Genomic DNA, 19,315 nt, shown 5'->3' on the forward strand with positions numbered 1-19,315 from the left:
ATTTTCCAAAAGAAAATCAGGATGTTACTGAATAGGAAAAGAGAATATATGCTGGAGGACCCTCCACCCCTACCCACCAAATCCTATGTCCACTAATTGCCTAATGGCCTTTGTGAATGCTGTTGTTCTGCTTGGACTGATATTTTCCTTGGCTCCTTCTCCTTCAAGTCTTGCTCAAATGTCACCTTCTGAAAGAATGTTCTTTGATCACCCTCTCTAAAGTAGCCCTCCCTTGCTACCCACTATCCCTCCCACCAAATACTGGCACATCATCTTAATTCCTTTATGACACTTTTTAGAATCATTTTCTCATTTGTTTATCTATTACCCCTACCAGATTGTAAGCTCCATGAAGATTGTGACTACGTGCATTTGATCACCAAAGATGAACAAGAGAGAGTAATATGGTAGGTAAAATGATCTTTTGAAAATGCAAATCAGATGATGTTAATCCCTAGCTTGATACCCTTCAATGTTTCTCAGTACATTTAAGACTAGAATGTGAATATCTGCCATGACATGGCCCATGTCTTCCTCATTAACTCCAGTCTTTTAATAATTCCTAGAACATGCCAAGCTCTCTCCCAATTCAGGATCCATGCCTGGAATAGTCTTCAACAGGTTCTCCACAAGAATAACTTCTTTTGGGGCCAGCCCTGTGGCCGAGTGGTTAAGTTTGCACATTCTGCTTCAGCGGCCCAGGGTTTTGCTGGTTCAGATCCTGGGCATGGACCTAGCACTGTTCATCAAGCCGTGCTGAGGCGGCATCCCACATAGCACAACTAGAAGGACCCACAACTAGAATACACAATGATGTACTGGGGGGCACTGGGGGAGAAAGAAAAAAGAGAAATAAAAAGAAGATTGGCAACAGATGTTAGCTCAGGTGCCAATCATTAAAAAAAAAAAAAGAAGAGCTCCTTCTCAGCCATCAAATCTCAGCTAAAATAACACTTCCTAAAAGGAGCATTGCTATCACACTATCTAAAATAGTTTTTCCCTTCTAAACTAATCTTTATCACAGGACCCCATTTCTTTCTTTCATAATATTTCCTAATCTGTTATTAGTTCATTTACAAGCTTACTTCTTTATTGCCTGTCTCCCCAACTACACAGTCCTGCTCCATGAGGGCAGACAGGGTACGTCTGTATTCTCTCTCCAAAACTTAACGCAGTACACAGCACCAAGTCAGTACTCAAGTGTCTGTTAGAGAAGGAAAAAACTGCTGTTTTCTAAGAGAAATTTTCTTTAGAAGAAAATTTAACCAGCACATTGAAGGTAAGAAATTTCTATAGCTATAATTCTCTAGCCTTCCTTCCAAAATGAGGCAGACCAGAAAATACGTACTTTTATTTTGTCATGGACAATTTACTTCACTAGCTAAAGAAAAAAGAGTTTTGAAGGTTCTTAAGAGAAATATGAAGAGCCAAAGTAGAGAAGGACATTGAGAAATAGTTTTAAGGGTAACATCAAGGCATACATATACTTCCCTGAGTATAGACAGGAATTACCAAAACACTGAACGTGATTCATGACCCAAGAGCAAGTGGCACTGAAATCCATACTTTAACCTGCCCCTCAATTAGCTTTTAAAGCATTTAATATAATATCATCACATCTCTATCCCCATTATGTGCTAAACGAGGGTTTCGTGCTCAGTCTCTTCTGTTTTACCACCATATATTGTAGAAAATCCAGTATGATTTTACCAAATATAAGGCCTACTTACCAAGTGCTCTTGCTACTGCCAAAAAAGGAATCTGGTCAATAACTGTGCTCCTTCTAACAGGTCCATTATGAGTGAGCCGAGGTCGTTTCCAAACTACACGATTCACTCCAGACTTGTTCATCACACTAAAAAAGAGTTCACATAAATACGCAATTACTAAAATATAACTAAGGTAGCCTGATGTGTTAAGTAACTAATACAATCAGATTATATCACCACAAAATAATGACTTATTTGTTTCAAATACAATGATGCATAAACTAAACTTTCTCTTCAGAGTGGAAAGAAAAAATAGGGTAGATTACGATGAGGAAAATTTAGAGATTACTCAAGTAGGCTAGACAGAATGGAATGGAAGTAATGGGAAGAAAAACGTAGATATTATGTCAAAGAAAAAAACAAGATAACTTGATAACTAAAAAAATTGAGGGGAGAGGGGCCCACCCCATGGCCGAGTGGTTGGGTTCGTGCGCTCTGCTTCAGTAGCCCAGGGTTTCGCTGGATCGGATCCTGGGCGCAGGCATGACTCTGCTCATCAAGCCATGCTGAGGCGGCATCCCACGTGCCAGAACTAAGCGCAACTAAAAATGTACAACTATGTACCAGGGGGCTTTGGGAGAAAAAGGAAAAATAAAATCTTTTAAAAAATTGAGGGGAGAAAGAAGAGGTTATAAATGGAGATGAATTAAATCATGATGAAAGAAATTAAAAAGGAAAGGTTATACAGTTTTTGAAGGATTTGAGGGTAGTGAAATCAGGAGAACTTCAGCTTTAATATTTTTGATATGAATAGGAAATATCTCAATAGAATTATCTTTGTATGTAGATATTTCTGTAATTAGCAGTGTGAGACTAGACTCTGGAAACAGATCAGCTGTAGAGATGTAGATTTGAGAGTTACAAAATAAGAAAACCGTCCCAGAAATTTAGCAGAGGAGTAACAGAAATCTGTAATTAATACACAGAGGAGTTAGTACACTGTAGGGTGCTTAAAACATGGAAATATGTCAAATCTCTGAACAAAAAAAATTAACACAACAGGGATGGTTTTCTCAATCTCTGCCTGGTATGACTGAAATGGGAAACCGACCCTTAAATCAATTTAATCATAATCTATCTGACTTTAAAAACAAAATCAATAGAAGAGAAATGCTCCTCTGGAAAGCTATAAAAGGTGGAAGAATGGCAAAGAACATTTCCAAGAAATAATATTAGCCTACCTGACATTAGGTCCACCTAACAGATATGCATAAGATGGAAGTTGCTTCCCAAGACTCTCAAAAACAGATGATATTAAGATAATCTAATTAAGTTTTCTAACTCAGGTTCCATGTGTGCCCCGAAATCCTTTGATTATAATCTGAAGTTTCGTTTCATCTACAGCAGGCCAGCTGACAATAATACGTGGTCTTCTCCGCAGTTATTTTTCTTATTATTAATGGGTACTATGATATCCTGATGTATGCAAGAGTCTCTTATTAGTTTACTATGTTGACTTTGAGTAGCATGACTCTATCTCCCTAAACTTAATGAACACTGAATACACCTATACTAAAACTAAACTGGCTGCAAGATATGGAAAGCTGAAGAGAGGACCAATAACGGTGACCCCCTCCAAAGGAACGTCAGTGTGAAATGCCCTACACCTCAGCAGCAGCCAGCCAGTTAACCTCCACTAAGGCTTTTCTATCTCTGTTCTAACTTCAAAGGAATGAAGATACCAGAGAGAGAAGAGATAACAAATGGAACAAAAGTCCTAAGATAAGAAAAAAAAAGGCATAAACCTTAAAAATGAGAAAAGACCAATCTTCCTCTGAGCCAAGAAAAACATCAAGATGGCAGAAGGATAACCACCTCAATCTTCTTTCTAAAACAGAAAACAAGCTCATCTGACAAGGGTAGGCCAGGAGATCTGAGCAGCTCTGTTTCATGAAACTTCCTGCAATGACAGAAATGTTCACTCTGCCCTGTCCAGTAGAGTAACCACTAGCCATGTGTGGCTACTGAACACTGTAACTGTGGCTAGTGGCTACTGTACTGGATAGCATAGAGAAGGAATGAAGCAAGTACAGAATGATCATAAAAAACACTATGGATGTTAACATAGTAGAGAAATTCAAGAGCTGCTCATTTACCATCCCTTTTGAGAAGACCAGTTTAATTGACAATTCTGAAAGCAACACTGTTCTGGGTCATAGTAAGAGAACGTCAAAGGCAGCCTTTTTTTATTTTATGCTTTCTCCAATGCTGATCCTCAAAAGCGAATAGGAGAGTAAAGACTAAATCTACCATTCACAAAAATCTATGAAACTTAAGACTTACAGGAGAAGAGACACCAACAACATTCTGCCTTCATACCACCTTAACCCCTGTTGTTCTTTCCCAAAGCTGCTCCCTAAAGAGTGAGGCTTAACACTTAAGTAATTACAGTAGCTATCCAAACTGCTGCCAATATAAATGACTCTACTAGGAACTCTGCTAATATTCAAGGATATTATGGTCTCTGTGTTTCTGAGGAACAAAAGACAAAATAATGGTACTGGTCAAAACAAAGTTTTAAATCCATTTTCAAAAAACCAGAGTAATGTTATAAAAGACACTTTTATTGAACTTCCTGCCATTGACCTGTATGACTAAAAGGCATACACAAAGGAACAGCCTGATATGCAGAGAGCTGACTGAGCAGCAACAGAAGGCTGGAAAAACAGAGCACTGGCCAGTTGCCTAGGGTGAGACAGGGGGAAAGAAGGAAATAACTTATAATAAAACAGCTCAATTTGTGCAAAAAGACACCTGCTCCCAAATGACAAAGAGCATCTGTCCAACTATCCAGATGGTATTTTAAGTGATAAGGCAAAAAACACAAACCCTAAAAAAAGATATTAAAATCAAAGAAAATGTAATTTAAAAATTCATATAGAAAGATAAAGAAGTCAAGAAAAATATTTTTTAAAAGATTAATGAGAATGGGTCAGCCCTACCAATATTAAAAATCATAATAAAGCCTCAATTAAAAATAAATATGGGGGGGGCTCAACCTGGTGGCATAGTGGTTAAGTTCGTACACTCCACTTCTGCGGCCCAGGGTTCGCAGGTTCGATCCCAGGCGCAGACCCACACATCACTCATCAAGCCACGCTGTGGCAGCATGCCACATACAAAATAGAGGAAGACTGGAACAGATGTTAGTTCAGGGACAATCTTCCTCAAGCAAAAAGAGGAAGATTGGCAACAGATTTAGCTCACAGCCAATCTTCCTCATACATAAATATATATATATATATATATGGTATTGGTACATGGGCAGTATAAAAAAATAGAAAGCCCAGAAAAAGACCCCAATATATACAAGATTTCAGTTTATAATTGCAAAGCCCACTTTGCATGACTACCAGCGATGGTCTCAGATAGAGACTGACCTTCGGTCTCATAAGATCAGATAAACTATATCATGACATCAGGCTCATTTAACTTTGTGGGATATAGGACACAGTATGCTAGGACAGCAGCTTCAGTCATGTTGTCTTCAGCACTGATCCTTACAGAAATCCAGGAGCCATTTTCTAGCCCGTCCAAGTGAGATGCATATGCCACAGGAATCAGTGTCTTATAATAGCCCATGACTTTCTGGTCCCTGCACAAGTCAAACTGCACGTGCAAAGGGGAGCTAAGGTCTGTGCTTCCCAACAGAAATTTGTAGTCCATTCAAAATCTTCCCTATCCAGATGCACTTCCATTCAAGGGTCATTCTACAATAAGCAATGTTGCCTTGTAACAGAGCTGACACTCCATATTTATCTTAACCAGAGAAACAGCGCTGGAAGAGAGTAAACTCAAGGTCATCTTCCCACTGAAGAAGGGTTTTAAGCCTGCTAATTCTTTTTTTTTTTTTTAAGATTTTATTTTTCCTTTTTCTCCCCAAAGCCCCCCGGTACACAGTTGTATATTCTTCGTTGTGGGTCCTTCTAGTTGTGGCATGTGGGACGCTGCCCCAGCGTGGCTTGATGAGCAGTGCCATGTCCGCACCCAGGATTCAAGCCAACGAAACACTGGGCCTCCTGCAGCGGAGTGCGCGAACTTAACCACTCAGCCACGGGGCCAGCCCCAAGCCTGGTAAGTCTTCTAATCAGTAAGGAAAAGATGTATAATTGTTCAAGTGGCTACTGATAGCCACCAAGAAAAAAATATTAACTTGTATCCCTACCACAGAGCTTGTATTTTAAATTCGAGAGACTGAAGACTAAAACGTAAAAGATGAAACTATTACAAGTACTAGAAAAGTGGTTCTTAAAATATGGTTCAAGGGCCCCTGGGACTCCCCCAGACCTTTTCAGGGGGTCTGTGGGTTCAAAATTATTTTCATAGTATTACCAAGACCATGTGTATAGAATTGAGTTTTTAAGAGGCTATATGAATTGATATGATATTGTACAATAAAATGTGTCAATATTTGGATGATCTACATAACTCAGCAAACCAATATTTTACAGATGACCAATGCATATGTTACAAAATCATGCATGAGGGCTATATACTATATGATTCCAATTATACAACATTCTGGAAAAGGGAAAACAATGGAGACAATAAAAAGACCAATGGTCATTGGGAAGAAGGGATACACAGGGAGAGCAGAGAGGATTTTTAGGACAGTGAAATTATTCTGTATGCTACTATAATGGTAGATACATTTCATTATACATTTGTCAAAACCCTAGAACGTACACCACCAAGAGCAGTCCTAACAGAAACTATGGACTTGGGGTGATAATGTGTCAATGTAGGGTCAGTGACTGTAACAAATGTACCACTGTGGTGCAGGATATTGACAGTGGGAGAGGCTGTGCATATAGAAGAGGGCATGGAGTATAAGGGAACTCCCTGTACTTCCCACTCAATTTTGCTGTCAAGGGACCGGCCCAGTGGCACAGCAGTTAAGTGCACATGTTCTGCTTCGGCAGCCCAGGGTTCGCCAGTTCGGATCCCAGGTGCAGACATGGCACCACTTGTCAAGCCATGATATGGCAGGAGTCCCACCTATAAAGTAGAGGAAGATGGTCATGGATGTTAGCTCAGGGCCAGACTTCCTCAGCAAAAAGAGGAGGATTGGCAGCAGATGTTAGCTCAGGGCTAATCTTCCTCAAAAAAAAAAAAATTTTGCTGTCAACCTAAAACTGCTCTAAAAAACAAAGTCTGTTAATAATAATAATTTAGGGGCTGGCCCGGTGGCACAGCAGTTAAGTGGATACATTCCACTTGGTTCAGCAGCCTGGGGTTCACTGGTTTGGATCCTGGGTACGGACATGGCACCACTTGGCAAGCCATGCTGTGGCAGGCGTCCCACATATAAAAAGTAGAGGAAGATGGGCATGGATGTTAGCTCAGGGCCAGTCTTCCTCAGCAAAAAAGAAGAAGAAGAAGAAGAAAGAGGAAGATTGGTGGCAGACGTTAGCTCAGGGCTAATCTTCCTCAAAAAAAATAAATAATTTAAAAATACATGGATAAAAAAATCATTTAGCGGCCAGGCCAGTGGCTTAGTGGTTAAGTTCATGCGCTCCACTTCAGCAGCCCAGGGTTCATAGGTTCACTTCCCTGGTGCAGACCTACACACCGCTTGTCAAGTCACACTGTAATGGCATCCCACATATAAAATAGAGGAAGATTGGTACAGATGTTAGTTCAGTGACAATCTTCCTCAAGGAAAAGAGAAAGATTGGCAACAGATGTTAGCTCAAGGCTGATCTTCCTCAATAACAACAAAAAAATCACTAACCAATGGCTCTTAATTGACAGACCTATGGCTCTTAACGTAAGAGTATGAAAAGGTCATTGATGTGATTTCAGATACCACACCATTATTAATCTTTAACAAACCACCTCTTCTTGAGTTTTGGAAGAGTATCAAAGAAGAATATCCCCTACACATGGAAAAGCTACTGAAATACTCCTCCCTTTTCCAATTATATATCTACGTAAGACCAGATTTTACTTCAGACGGTGCAACCAAAATAATATACCACAACAGACTGAATGCAGAAGCAGCTAGGAGGACCTAGCTAATACCAATTAAGCCAGACATTAAGAGACTTGCAAAAATGTCAAACAATGCCAATCCTCTCACTAAATGTTTTGGAAAACAGCTATTTTTTCATAAAAAATGTTCTTTATGCTAACACATAATGGGTTTAACATTGTTATTTTTCAATCAATTAACAAATATTTGAAAATGTCTCCATTTTCAATCCTAAAATCAATAGGTATAACCCATATAAACAAAAAGCTCTTTGAGATCCTCAATTTTGAAGACTGTAAAGGGTCCCTAAGATGAAAAATATTCATAACCTCTCTACTAGAAGAAAATATAGAAGACTTTTTTTAAGTTAAGCACATGAACTTAAACTACTACATCAGTGGGCCGGCCCCTAGAAGACTTTCTAATGATCTCAGAGTGGAAGAATTGTATGTACGGCACAAAAACCAAAAGTCATAACAGAAGAGATTGATAAATTCAACTGCATTAAAATAAACTTCCATGTGGGAAAAAAAAATTCCAGGCACATAACCAAAAGACAAACTGAAAATATCTGAAACTCAAATCACATACATACTAATTTCTCTGGTGTATAAGTGGCTCCTACACATTAATCAGAAAAAAGGCTAAGAATCTCCCTGCCTCAATGAACAAAGAATATCAACAGAAAAGGAAACAGAAATATAAATTGCTCTTAACCAAATAAAAAAAAGATATTTAACATTTCTCATAAAATCAAATTAAAAGATCACCAAGATGGCCCTCCCCTAACCCCCCCCCTTTTTTTTTAAAGATTGGCCCCTGGGCTAACATCTGTTGCCAATCTTTTTTTTCTTCTTCTTCTTCTCCCCAAACCCCCCCAGTACATAGCTGTATATTCTAGTTGTAGATCCTTCCAGTTGTGGTATGTGGGATGCCGCCTCAGCATGGCCTGATGAGCAGTGCTAGGTCTGACCCCGGGATCCGAACCAGCAAAACTCTGGGCTACCAAAGCAGAGTGGACAAACTTAACCACTCGGCCACAGGACCAGCCCCCGCCTTTTTTTTTTTTTTTTTACCTAAAATGGGATATGATCAGCAAGTTCTGTAAGTGTGTTGTCAAGGGCATCCACATACACTGCTGATAGAAGTATAAAGCAGTACAACATCCATGGAGACAGTTATCAATAATCAAAACACACTCTTCTTCAGCCCAGCAATTTCACTTCTAGGAAATGATCCTACAAATATACTTGCACTGTACAAAAAAGATGCATGTGCAAAATTATTCATATTATAATAGTGTTGATAATAAAAAAATTAGAAATAAATATCCTTCAAAAGGAGACTAGCTAAATAAATGATGGTACATCTGTACATGGAACAGCTTAATATTTGATTGTATATGGACATCTATTGAAGGATACACAGTAATATCAGTTTCTTGTAGGTGGAGGGGAACTGGGCAGCCTGCGGGACAGTAGGTGGGAGATCTTCTATAGTACACTGTTTTCTACTACTTGAATTTTAACCAAATGAATGCTACCATCAAATATATATATATGCATATACAAAAATCAGCACTCAGAAAGTTAACATTTGGCGTACTTCTATTCCTGTTTCTCTTCATAGTTGGGGGTCACACTACAAATATAATTTTATATCCTGCTGTTTTTGTGACCAATAAGCATTCTCCTATATTAATAAAAATCCCCCTAGGGGCTGGCCTGGTGGTGCAGCAGTTAAGTTCACATGTTCTGCTTCTCGGTGGCCCAGGGTTCACCGGTTCAGATCCCGGGTGCGGATATAGCACTGCTTGGCAAAAGCCATGCTGTGGTAGGCATCCCATATATAAAGTAGAGGAAGATGGGCATAGATGTTAGCTCAGGGCCAGTCTTCCTCAGCAAAAAGAGGAGGATTGGCAGCAGATGTTAGCTCAGGTCTAATCTTCCTCAAAAGAAAAAAATCCCCCCTATATATGGGAGTTCATTATATTACTCTCTTTACCTTTACTCATGTTTGAAAATTTTCACAACACTGTGATTTTTTAAAATTTATCTATAAACATTATTTTTCTTTTTATTTTTTGCTAGGAAAGATTCACCCGGAGCTAATAACATCTGTTGCCAATCTTCCTCCCTTTTTTTTCCCTCCCCAAAACTCCAGGGCATGGTTGTATATCCTAGTTGTAAGTCCTTCTAGTTCTTCTATGTGAGCCACCACCACAGCATGGCTACTGACAGACGAGTCGTGTGGTTCCATGCCCAGGAACCAAACCTAGGGCACCAAAGTGGAGCATGCCAAACTTTAACCACTAGGGCATTAGGGCTGGCTCAATAAACATTATTTTTAATGGCTACATCATATTCAATGTTATGAATATGCATTATAATATACTTAACCATTCTCCAGCTATTGGGCCTTCGAGTTACTTCTAGCTTTTAACAGTCATTAAGCACTGCTGCAGTCAATAACTCTGTTCAGATATTTTTGTCCACATTTCAGAATTCTTCTTTAGAGTAGATTCCTGAAATTACTGAGTCTATAAACATTTAAAGCTAGTGTTATGCATTATATTCTATACAGGTCATACCAATTTGTAATCCTACCACAGGACATCCATTTCAACAAAAATATTAAGGAGTATCTGTCGGGTTTCTTAATCTTTGCTAACCCAATAGCAGGAAGTAGAGTTTCATTTGAATAATATTAAACATTTTTTCAAATGCTCACTATTCTTTTGCATTATTGTTATTGTTCAAACTTCCTCCTTTATCCATCTATGTGAGGGTGGTAGTCTTTCAGTGTTTTTCTTACTGATTTTTTGAACTCCTTATAGCTTAAGGATGTTAATTATTTTCCCTAGTTTATTATTTCTCTGAAAAAGACCAATTTAGATTTAATAAAAGCAAGAAAGAGGAGGCAAGTAACAAAATCACGGTAAGGTTTTAGTTAGAATAATTGTTTAGAAACCACTGGATTCTATTTAACTTGCCTCAGACCCTTGATTTTTAAAAATTAGTATTGGGATAATTTTTACATTTCTTCATGCTACTCATTCCTCTGATTTTTAGAATAATCTTACATTTTAGTTTGTATCATAAAAATATTATGCTGAAGTCAATTACAGTTCATAGTTTACAAATTATCTACACATTGAAACAAATTGAAACAGAGAAAATAAGAAGAAAGGTTTGCAGCACATATGACTTAGAAATCAAAGAAGAAGCTGAAAACTTCACAAAACTCTATTCCCAAAGCCAGATTCAAACTGTTCTATTCTCAACTCTAAGAGCTGCTGTGTCCAAATTGTGAAGGTCATGCTAATCAGTATTTATGTAAAAGGTTCTCAATAAATCCTTGTATGTATTATTACTTGAATCATACTGAAATATTATTTCCCTTTGGAGCCATCATCAGAAATAAAACAATCAATTCAAAATAATGAGATAACTATGAATACACGGGTAGTTTACCAGGCAAACTAAAAACCTGTAATACTAAGAAAGTAACTTCCCTAAAAGGGATAAGTAGGTCGATCCGGTTAGTAAAGCAGAAAAGGACTAAACAGAACCAAGAGAGGAAAAGACAAAACAGCACAATGATTACCTCCCACCAAGTCCTTCGATTCGTTCTCTTTCCTTGGGAAGTTCTGGCTTATGGTCCTGTGTCACCTCCACAGCTCTGACAAAATCATCCTTCGGGTCATCCTGAATTCCAAGAACCACCCCTGAGTCACCCACGTGAGCTACATACATCTTCATGCCCCGTATGATGACCACACTGGCAGTTGTCCCTGACGTGCTGGGAAGACCTGTCATAGTCTTTGGCCATTCTGCTGTAATAAGAAATAAAATATTTTACTCTTTCAGGTACAAACATTAATACTGTATCAATAAAAACAGCAACATACGCTGGATTAGCATGGAAAAATTTGAATTAACATAGGAAAAATTTAAGAAAAATATTTTGAAAGCTATTCAAGGACTTGCATTAATCCATTCACCATTAATAAATTAATTTTATAAATAATGCAATTATATTACAAACATCAAACCGATCCTAGGAGAAAAATATTACAAGATAGATAGACTCGTTCCACATAAGTCTTAGTCCTAACTACATTTAGTGGCAAGGATGTGTTAAGAGTTTTGATACCATATGGCCAGTAGCTTAGCATCTGCTTATTAATTTCTCTTCAAAAAGATTTTCCAAAAAAGCTACTTGATTTGTTTTTAAAATAACTATTTTGAATATTCATAACCTAATGAATAAGATTTATTGAGCACTTACTGTATACCAGGTTCTAGGCTAAGAGCTCTACATGTATTATCTCAAATAATACTTGCAACAAACCTATGAGATAGGTAAGATTATTCCCACAATTTTCATTTTGCAGATGAAGAAATCAATACTTGAAATGGTTAAGAAACTTGCTCAAGATAACTCAAATATTAAGTGGCAGAGACCCCATATATTTAATTTCAAAACCTGTATTGTCTAATTAAATTCACTGTGACTTAAAAATTCTGAAATATTCTGTTACATTAAGCTACAATTTATAGTTCAAGATAGCAGACTGAATCCAAACACTGACATATTCTCCACACCAAAATCCTACTGAAAGGACAGAATATAAATATTAGAAAAAGTCAACAGCAGTCATGAAACACAGAGAAGGGTCACAAGCAAATCTGAGGAATTCCTGGAATTTTAAACAAATGGAATTATATTGAGGGAAAAATCAGAATGCAAAACTTGTAATCTACCATAAGCAGAAAGCAGAGTCAGTAAAAGAGGCAATACATTAGTTTTCCCTGTTAACAAAGCCTCAGAAAAGCTCAAAATCAGAGGCAGCAGCAAAGGCTGGAGGCAGGAATGGATGGTAGAAGCTTGGCAGAGTATTAAAACTGCAGGAGCTGGGTCAGTGCCTAAATCTGCACAGTGAGGTCCCTAAGCTGCCACTAACTAGAACACCTTTCTTTTAAGGAAAGTGGTACATCTGTTGATAGGGACAACAGGGTCTCAAAGCGGATGAGGGAGAAGAAATAGGGCCTAAAAAACTGGACGGAGTACCACACAACTTGCACAGCCACAAGGGTTCTCTAAAATATTCAGGCTATTTCTTTTCTTTTTCAATATTATATACGCTGAGAAGACATCTCTTACACTTTTTTTTTTTTTAGGAAGATTAGCCCTGAGCTAACATCCGTGCCCACCTTCCTCTACTTTTTATGTGGGATGCCTACCACAGCATGGCTTGCCAAGTGGTGCCATGTCCGCACCCGGGATCTGAACCAGTGAACCCTGGGCGGCAGAAGGGGAATGTGTGCACTTAACCGCTGCGCCACCGGGCCAGCTGAAAAGACATCTCTTGAACCCCATAGTGCATCTTCCCGATCCATGCCACAGACAGAACCACACTACAGAGTGCCCTGTCACTTGCAGCAGAGAGGTGCTCGCAGTATATGAAACAATGACCTTCACAACTGCTGAGGGAAAGCACAACAGCTACCGACACTGATGAAGCTAGAAATTCATAGACACACATATACACATATACATATGTAAAACTACCTGCAACAGTACTAGACACATAGTAAGCACTCAATTGTTAGTTTTTGTTGTTATGACCATTATTTAAGAAAAGCAAACAGCCTGAGAGGCACCAAGAGAAGTATGCAAAGAGAAAACAGCCCCAAGAAAACATTTGTGGAAAAATCAAAAGACTCTATAGACAAATTATTGGTGCTGATAAAGTTCAATAAGGTTATTGCATATAAATATGGTTATATAAAATATCAATTCTATTTAGGTAAAACAAAAACTTACAAAATGTAACTTGAAAAAAAAATACCATTCACAATAGCAGCAAGGGGTATAACATATCTGGAAACAATGCTAACAAATCTCTAACAAAACCTTTATGGAAAAGTTATAAACAAGGGGACCAAGAGAACAGAACAGCGAGCACAGAAACAGACCTATCCATATTTAGACACAATATATGAACAGTGATGAAAGGATAGACAGTCAATAAATGCAACTGAGACAAAATAGAAAAAAATAATAATAATTTTGGGTCCCTGATGCCAAACACAAAAATCAATTCCAAGTACATTAAAGACCTAACATAAAAAGCAAAGCTAAAATGCTCAGAAAATATACAGGAAGGGACATTCATGATCTCAGGGTAGGGAGGAATTTCCTAAACAGAAAGAATGGATTAGCCATATAAAGAAAATGACTGCAAAGTTGTACTACCATCAAAATTAACAACTTCTGTCAGAAGATACCATTACCAGAGTCAAAAGACAACTCACAAAATGGAAGAGGATATATTTGTTATATACACACACACACACACACACACACCCCCCCTCTAAAGGAACGGTATCCAGAATATATAAAATGTTCCTACAAATCAAATCAGTTAAGACAGACTACCCAATAGAAAAATGCAACAGGCCTTTCACAAAAGAGGAAATCCAAACAGCCAAAAAAACATGCAAAGGTGCTCAGCTTCTTTAACCATCAGGGAATACAAATTAAAAACCACAATGAGATGCCACTACCTAATTATCAGATTGCATAAGTCTGACAGTAGAGTGTGTGGTTAAGGATGTGGAGTAACGTGGTCTATCAACAACCAGTGGTGGGAGTATAAATTGGTAAAACATCTAAGAATTACCTATTAAAGGTGATGTATACTCTTTGACAACTCACTACCCATAGGTACATATCATAAATTAACGTATACACACATAGAATACATACAAATGTTCATAGCTCACAGGGGCTAAAAATGAGCAACAACACAAATGTCCTTCAACATGACAAGAGACTACACTACATATAATGCATAAGAAGCTCACAAGAAGTATGAGATAAAAGAATACATACAGCATGATTTTCTTCAAAAACAAACTATCATGTTTATAGATACGTGGTAAAACTATTAAGAAAAGTAAGTAAATCACTACAGAACTATCATCACAAAAGTCAGCATGGTGATCACCCCTTGGGGGAAGATAGAAATATGAGATCAGAGAGGACATACAGAGGCTTCTCCAGTGCAGGTAATGTTCTCTGTCTCAAGTGGACAGTGCTCATTTTATAATTATTCATTACAGTGTACATTTATGTTTTCCGGCCTTTTCCATATGTATGCTCTATTTCACAATTTTTTTTTAAGTTTTAAAAAAAAGACGCAGGAAGAAGACATCAATTTTGCAGGCATATGTCACAGCAGACAGCTCTCTAGCCCATTTAGGTCTGCAGTTTGGTTACAGACGTCATTCCCAGAAGCTCAACCTAGAGTATGCTGTATGTTTCTTCAGCCTTTTCAATTATTTTGTGGGTCAACGATAGCTCTTGCTAAAATTTTTGCTTTTGAAACAAACTAGAATAAATTGTTTTCTGCAGCTAAGAACCTAAAAAGAAAACATCTGTTATCACAATAAATGTGAATGAGGTGAACTCCCAGAAAGAAGGGTTCTTAAGTACATTTAGAAAACAAAATTTACCTACAGTACAAAGTAATTCAGCTGTCCAAAAAAAGCACCTAAAACAAAATAAAAAAGCAGAAAAAGAGCTAAAAATAAATGGATAGTCAAAGATAAAATATCAACATTTAAATCACATTTTTGGTCAGAAGCACTAATATGTACAAAGAGACATTCTGCAATGATCTAAAAATACTGAATAATCCAAGCTTTCCCTATTCATCTGGAATGTCACCTTTTATCACATGCTACATTTTGCCTCAGATCTATTTCTGGACTCATCCTACTACTCTATTTATGGTACTTTTTAATAATTGGGAGTTTAAGTATCCTCCGATTATTCTTCTTTTTCAAAATTCTCTTAAGTGTTTTTCCAGATGAACTTTAGAAGCAACTTGCAAAATTAAAAAACAAACCCTGTTGAGGTTCTGATTGAAACCGCAGTAAATTTATATGCTAAGGAAGTGACATTTTTATAACTTATTTTCCTTAATTGCAGTCTTCTTTGTTTTGTACTCTACATTTTAATCTTTCAATTTTTTAAAAAAGACTTAAAAACAAATGAATTAATACTAGGAGCATATCAAAAAGTATCTGAAAGTGTATGAACTCTGACTTAAGGAAAGTATTCTTAAGCAAGAAAATATGCAGAAGTCATTAAAACAAAGACTAACAAATTTTATAACATAAAAACATGAAATTTCTTAAAGTAAAGCTATTATAAATAAGTATAGAATGTATATGTTCTTTGTGATAAATTTAAAACTTAGGCAATTTACGTACTTATATGTACCAATTAACATATATGGACTCATTTAACTCTCAGGAGGTAGGTACTATCATTATCTCCATTTTAGAGATGCAGATACCCTGGCACAAAGAGGTTTTACCCAAGGTCACACAAGTAGTAAGCGGAGAAGATGGGATTCAAACCCAGGCAATACAACTCTAAAAAGTACATATCCCATCACTATGCTAAGAGTTCTTACAGAATTCTAATGCCATAGTATGGAGATGTAAAAGCCTTCAGGAAAGCAATTTGAAAACAAGTATCAACAACCATCAAAAGATATCATTCTGTAACCAAATAATTCTGCTTTGAGAAATTTTTCTCTGAGGAAGTAATCCACATGAAGGAAAAAGCTATGCTGCTTTCACTCTAGCCCTTATTTATAGTATCAAATAGAAGGCACACCTGTCCAGCACTCACACCCCCTTCTAGTACCAGCATCCTGATTTTGTTCGGAAGTACGCAGCCTCCACTGCATGCAGTCTTCAGTGGAACTGAAAAACTTGCTCGATCCTGGCCCGGGGGTAGGCAAATGACCTAAACTAGGTCAGACTCCTCAGATATTTGCATCTTAGAGAGAAAGGCATAATGCTGGAAAACTGTTGGAGCTGATTCATCTCAAAGACTAAAATCTTTCAATGAGTGTCCACTAGGTTCCTGTCACCTAGAGCCCCAGAGGTACCCTGATTCTGACGATTTTGAGACCTGGTTTAAATTTTCAGTTTGATTCTGTGAGCTACCTAATGTCCTTCCAATAAATTCTCATGTTCCTTTCCCTCCTTAATGTAGACTGAGTCAGTTTGTGCTACTTTCAAAGAACTGTTATTCAAAACTAGAACCAAAGAGGTTGGAGGCAACTGACTCTCAGAAAAATGTCAATTAGTTATGGAACCCATGAGGGGTAGAAGGCATCAGGACTCTCACTCACATTCCAAATGGTAACCAAACAGCCCATGATGTACAGTGATGAGATAGCGTTGAATTTATCAATAAAGAAACTGAGCAGATGGTCTGTAGTCAGCATGCTAGTTTAGAACTGTGGGTGAAAAACTTTTCTGGGTCAGCAAACGCAAACACAGACCCAACTCTGGCCTATGGCATAAGTCTCTGAGAAACAACAAATAGTTTGATATGACTGTTACAGTTGAATTGTGTCCCCTTGAAAAGACATGTTGAAGTCCTAACACCTAGTATCTCAGAATGTGACTGTATTTGGAAACAGGGTCTTTACAGAAGTAATCAAGTTAAAATAAGGCCTCTAAGGTGGGCCCTAATCCAATATGACTGATGTTCTTATAAAAATGGAAAATTTGGACACAGAGACAAACAGAGGGAAGATGATGTGAAGACACATAAGGAGAAGATGGCCATGTGACTGGAGTGATGCATATACAACCCAGGGAATGCCAGGGACTGCCAGTAAACACCAGAAGCTAGAAGAGGCGAGGAAGGATTCTTCCCCAGAGCTTTCAGATTATAGAGAGAGCGTGGTCCTGACAACACCTTAATTTTGGACTTCTGGCCTCCAGAACCGCAAGACAATAAATTTCTGTTGTTTTCGGTCAACCAGTTTTTGGCATAACCAGTTTTTGGCATAACCAGTTTTTGGCATTTCGTTGCGGCAGCTCTAGAAAACAAATACCATGCTGTAGAGGAAACAAGTCAAAGATTTGAGGAGATGGAGATCTTAGATGAAATCTTTTATATGCATATGGACCCCATTTATCCACCTCAAAAAAGATTCAGCCAATTCTCTCTTCCCCTTTAATGCTTAAAGAAGCAATTAAGTAGACACCAAAATCTTTTCAACACATTTTATTGATTCTTCTCTCTAGGCAAGGAACACTAATGCAAGAGGCTGCAACTAAAATGAGTTCCCTGATCTCTGTGGAGACAGGAGAACCTTGAGGTGGCAGAGATCAGATAGGAGCAGTTAATTACCCAAAGCAAAGCTGCTAGGGTTACCTAATTGACAATAGGCAGAAGAAAGAGTGGATCTCCAGAATGGTCACTCACAAGGCCTTATTTGATTCAAAGAACCAAAAATAAAACAAAACAAGAAACAAACCAAACAAAAAACAAAAAAACCTTCCAAGTCTAGATAAAGGAGAACTGTTAACTTTCTTCAAAGTGATATGTGGCCATTTTCACATGTAGCTGTATACCAAGGAAAGAGAAACACCCACAACATTAACTACTGAACGATGACTCTGAGATAATAATTCTGGAGCTATAGAAGACAACCAGTCCACTGGTGAAGAGCTAAGGCTCACGGAGGTCAAGTACTAAACAGAGCTTTGAAGCCAGTCTACCTTGGACCCAAGAGAATCGCAAACCTATCTCACAGCTAGTTTTAAGACCCTGAATAACCGCAGCAACTCATAGCTTCCCTTCATCGCTCTTAACCGACAGGTCAGGAAGTCTATTATGGTAGAAAAGGTCAAATGTAAGTCTTTGGAGCACCCCAACAATGATAATCTCCTCCAAAAGAGTAAATTAGAAGTATATCACAACTCTCAAAGAGCCACAAAGACTGGTGTCATTATTAAAAGATGTAAGCAGGAGTGGTGATCCTATATATTCCATTCTATAGTCTGACCTTTGCAAAAGTCTGACAGCTTGTGGAAGATAATGGTGGATTATAATCAGATGGTGATTCCAAATGCAGCTGCTGTTTCTGATTTATTCTCTTTACTGAAACAAATCAATATAGCCTTGGCTATCTGGTATGCATCCAGCAGTGGGGCTCTGACGGAACTGCCACCTAGATTCCTGGAGGTATCCAGGTTTCTGATCTTTCTGAGTCTTGTTTATCCTGGTTTACTTTTTTTTTTGCATAAATAATTCAAAGAATTTTTTTCTTGAACCATACAGAGTAAACTGCCAAGAAGATACCCCATCACTCCCAAATACCATTACAGTATCCAATTCCTACAAACCAGGGAATTCTCCTACATAACCACAATCAACCATCAAAATCAGGAAATTAACAATGATACCATACTACCATCTGATCCAAAGATCTCATTCAAATTTCATCAATAATCCTAATAATATGCTTCATAATAAAAGGAATTCAGAATCCCTTGTTATATTTACTTATCATGTCTCTTTCAATCTGTAACAATTCTTCACTGTTTCCTTGATGCTTTTTAGGAGTACCGGGCCAATCATTTTAAGAATGTCACTCAATTTTGATTTGTTTCATGATTCCTCATATCTGTATTCAGATTATGCATTTTTCACAGGAATATCACAGAACTGTTAAATACGATCTTCT

At 37.8% G+C, this 19,315-nt stretch overlaps 1 protein-coding gene across 1 annotated transcript in view; it reads right to left on the reverse strand.

The window, feature by feature from the left end:
* Positions 1-19,315, reverse strand: part of PPM1D (protein phosphatase, Mg2+/Mn2+ dependent 1D) — a 53,893-nt gene that overhangs the window by 25,163 nt on the left and 9,415 nt on the right. The window contains exons 3-4 of the mRNA XM_070562388.1: positions 11,350-11,578; positions 1,731-1,855 (exon numbers count right to left, since the gene is read on the reverse strand). Of these exons, the coding sequence (XP_070418489.1) occupies positions 1,731-1,855; positions 11,350-11,578 (354 nt within the window). The remainder of the gene's footprint in view (positions 1-1,730; positions 1,856-11,349; positions 11,579-19,315) is intronic.

The sequence above is a fragment of the Equus przewalskii genome, chromosome 10 (genome assembly GCF_037783145.1).
Source record: "Equus przewalskii isolate Varuska chromosome 10, EquPr2, whole genome shotgun sequence".
Lineage (NCBI taxonomy): Eukaryota > Metazoa > Chordata > Mammalia > Perissodactyla > Equidae > Equus > Equus przewalskii.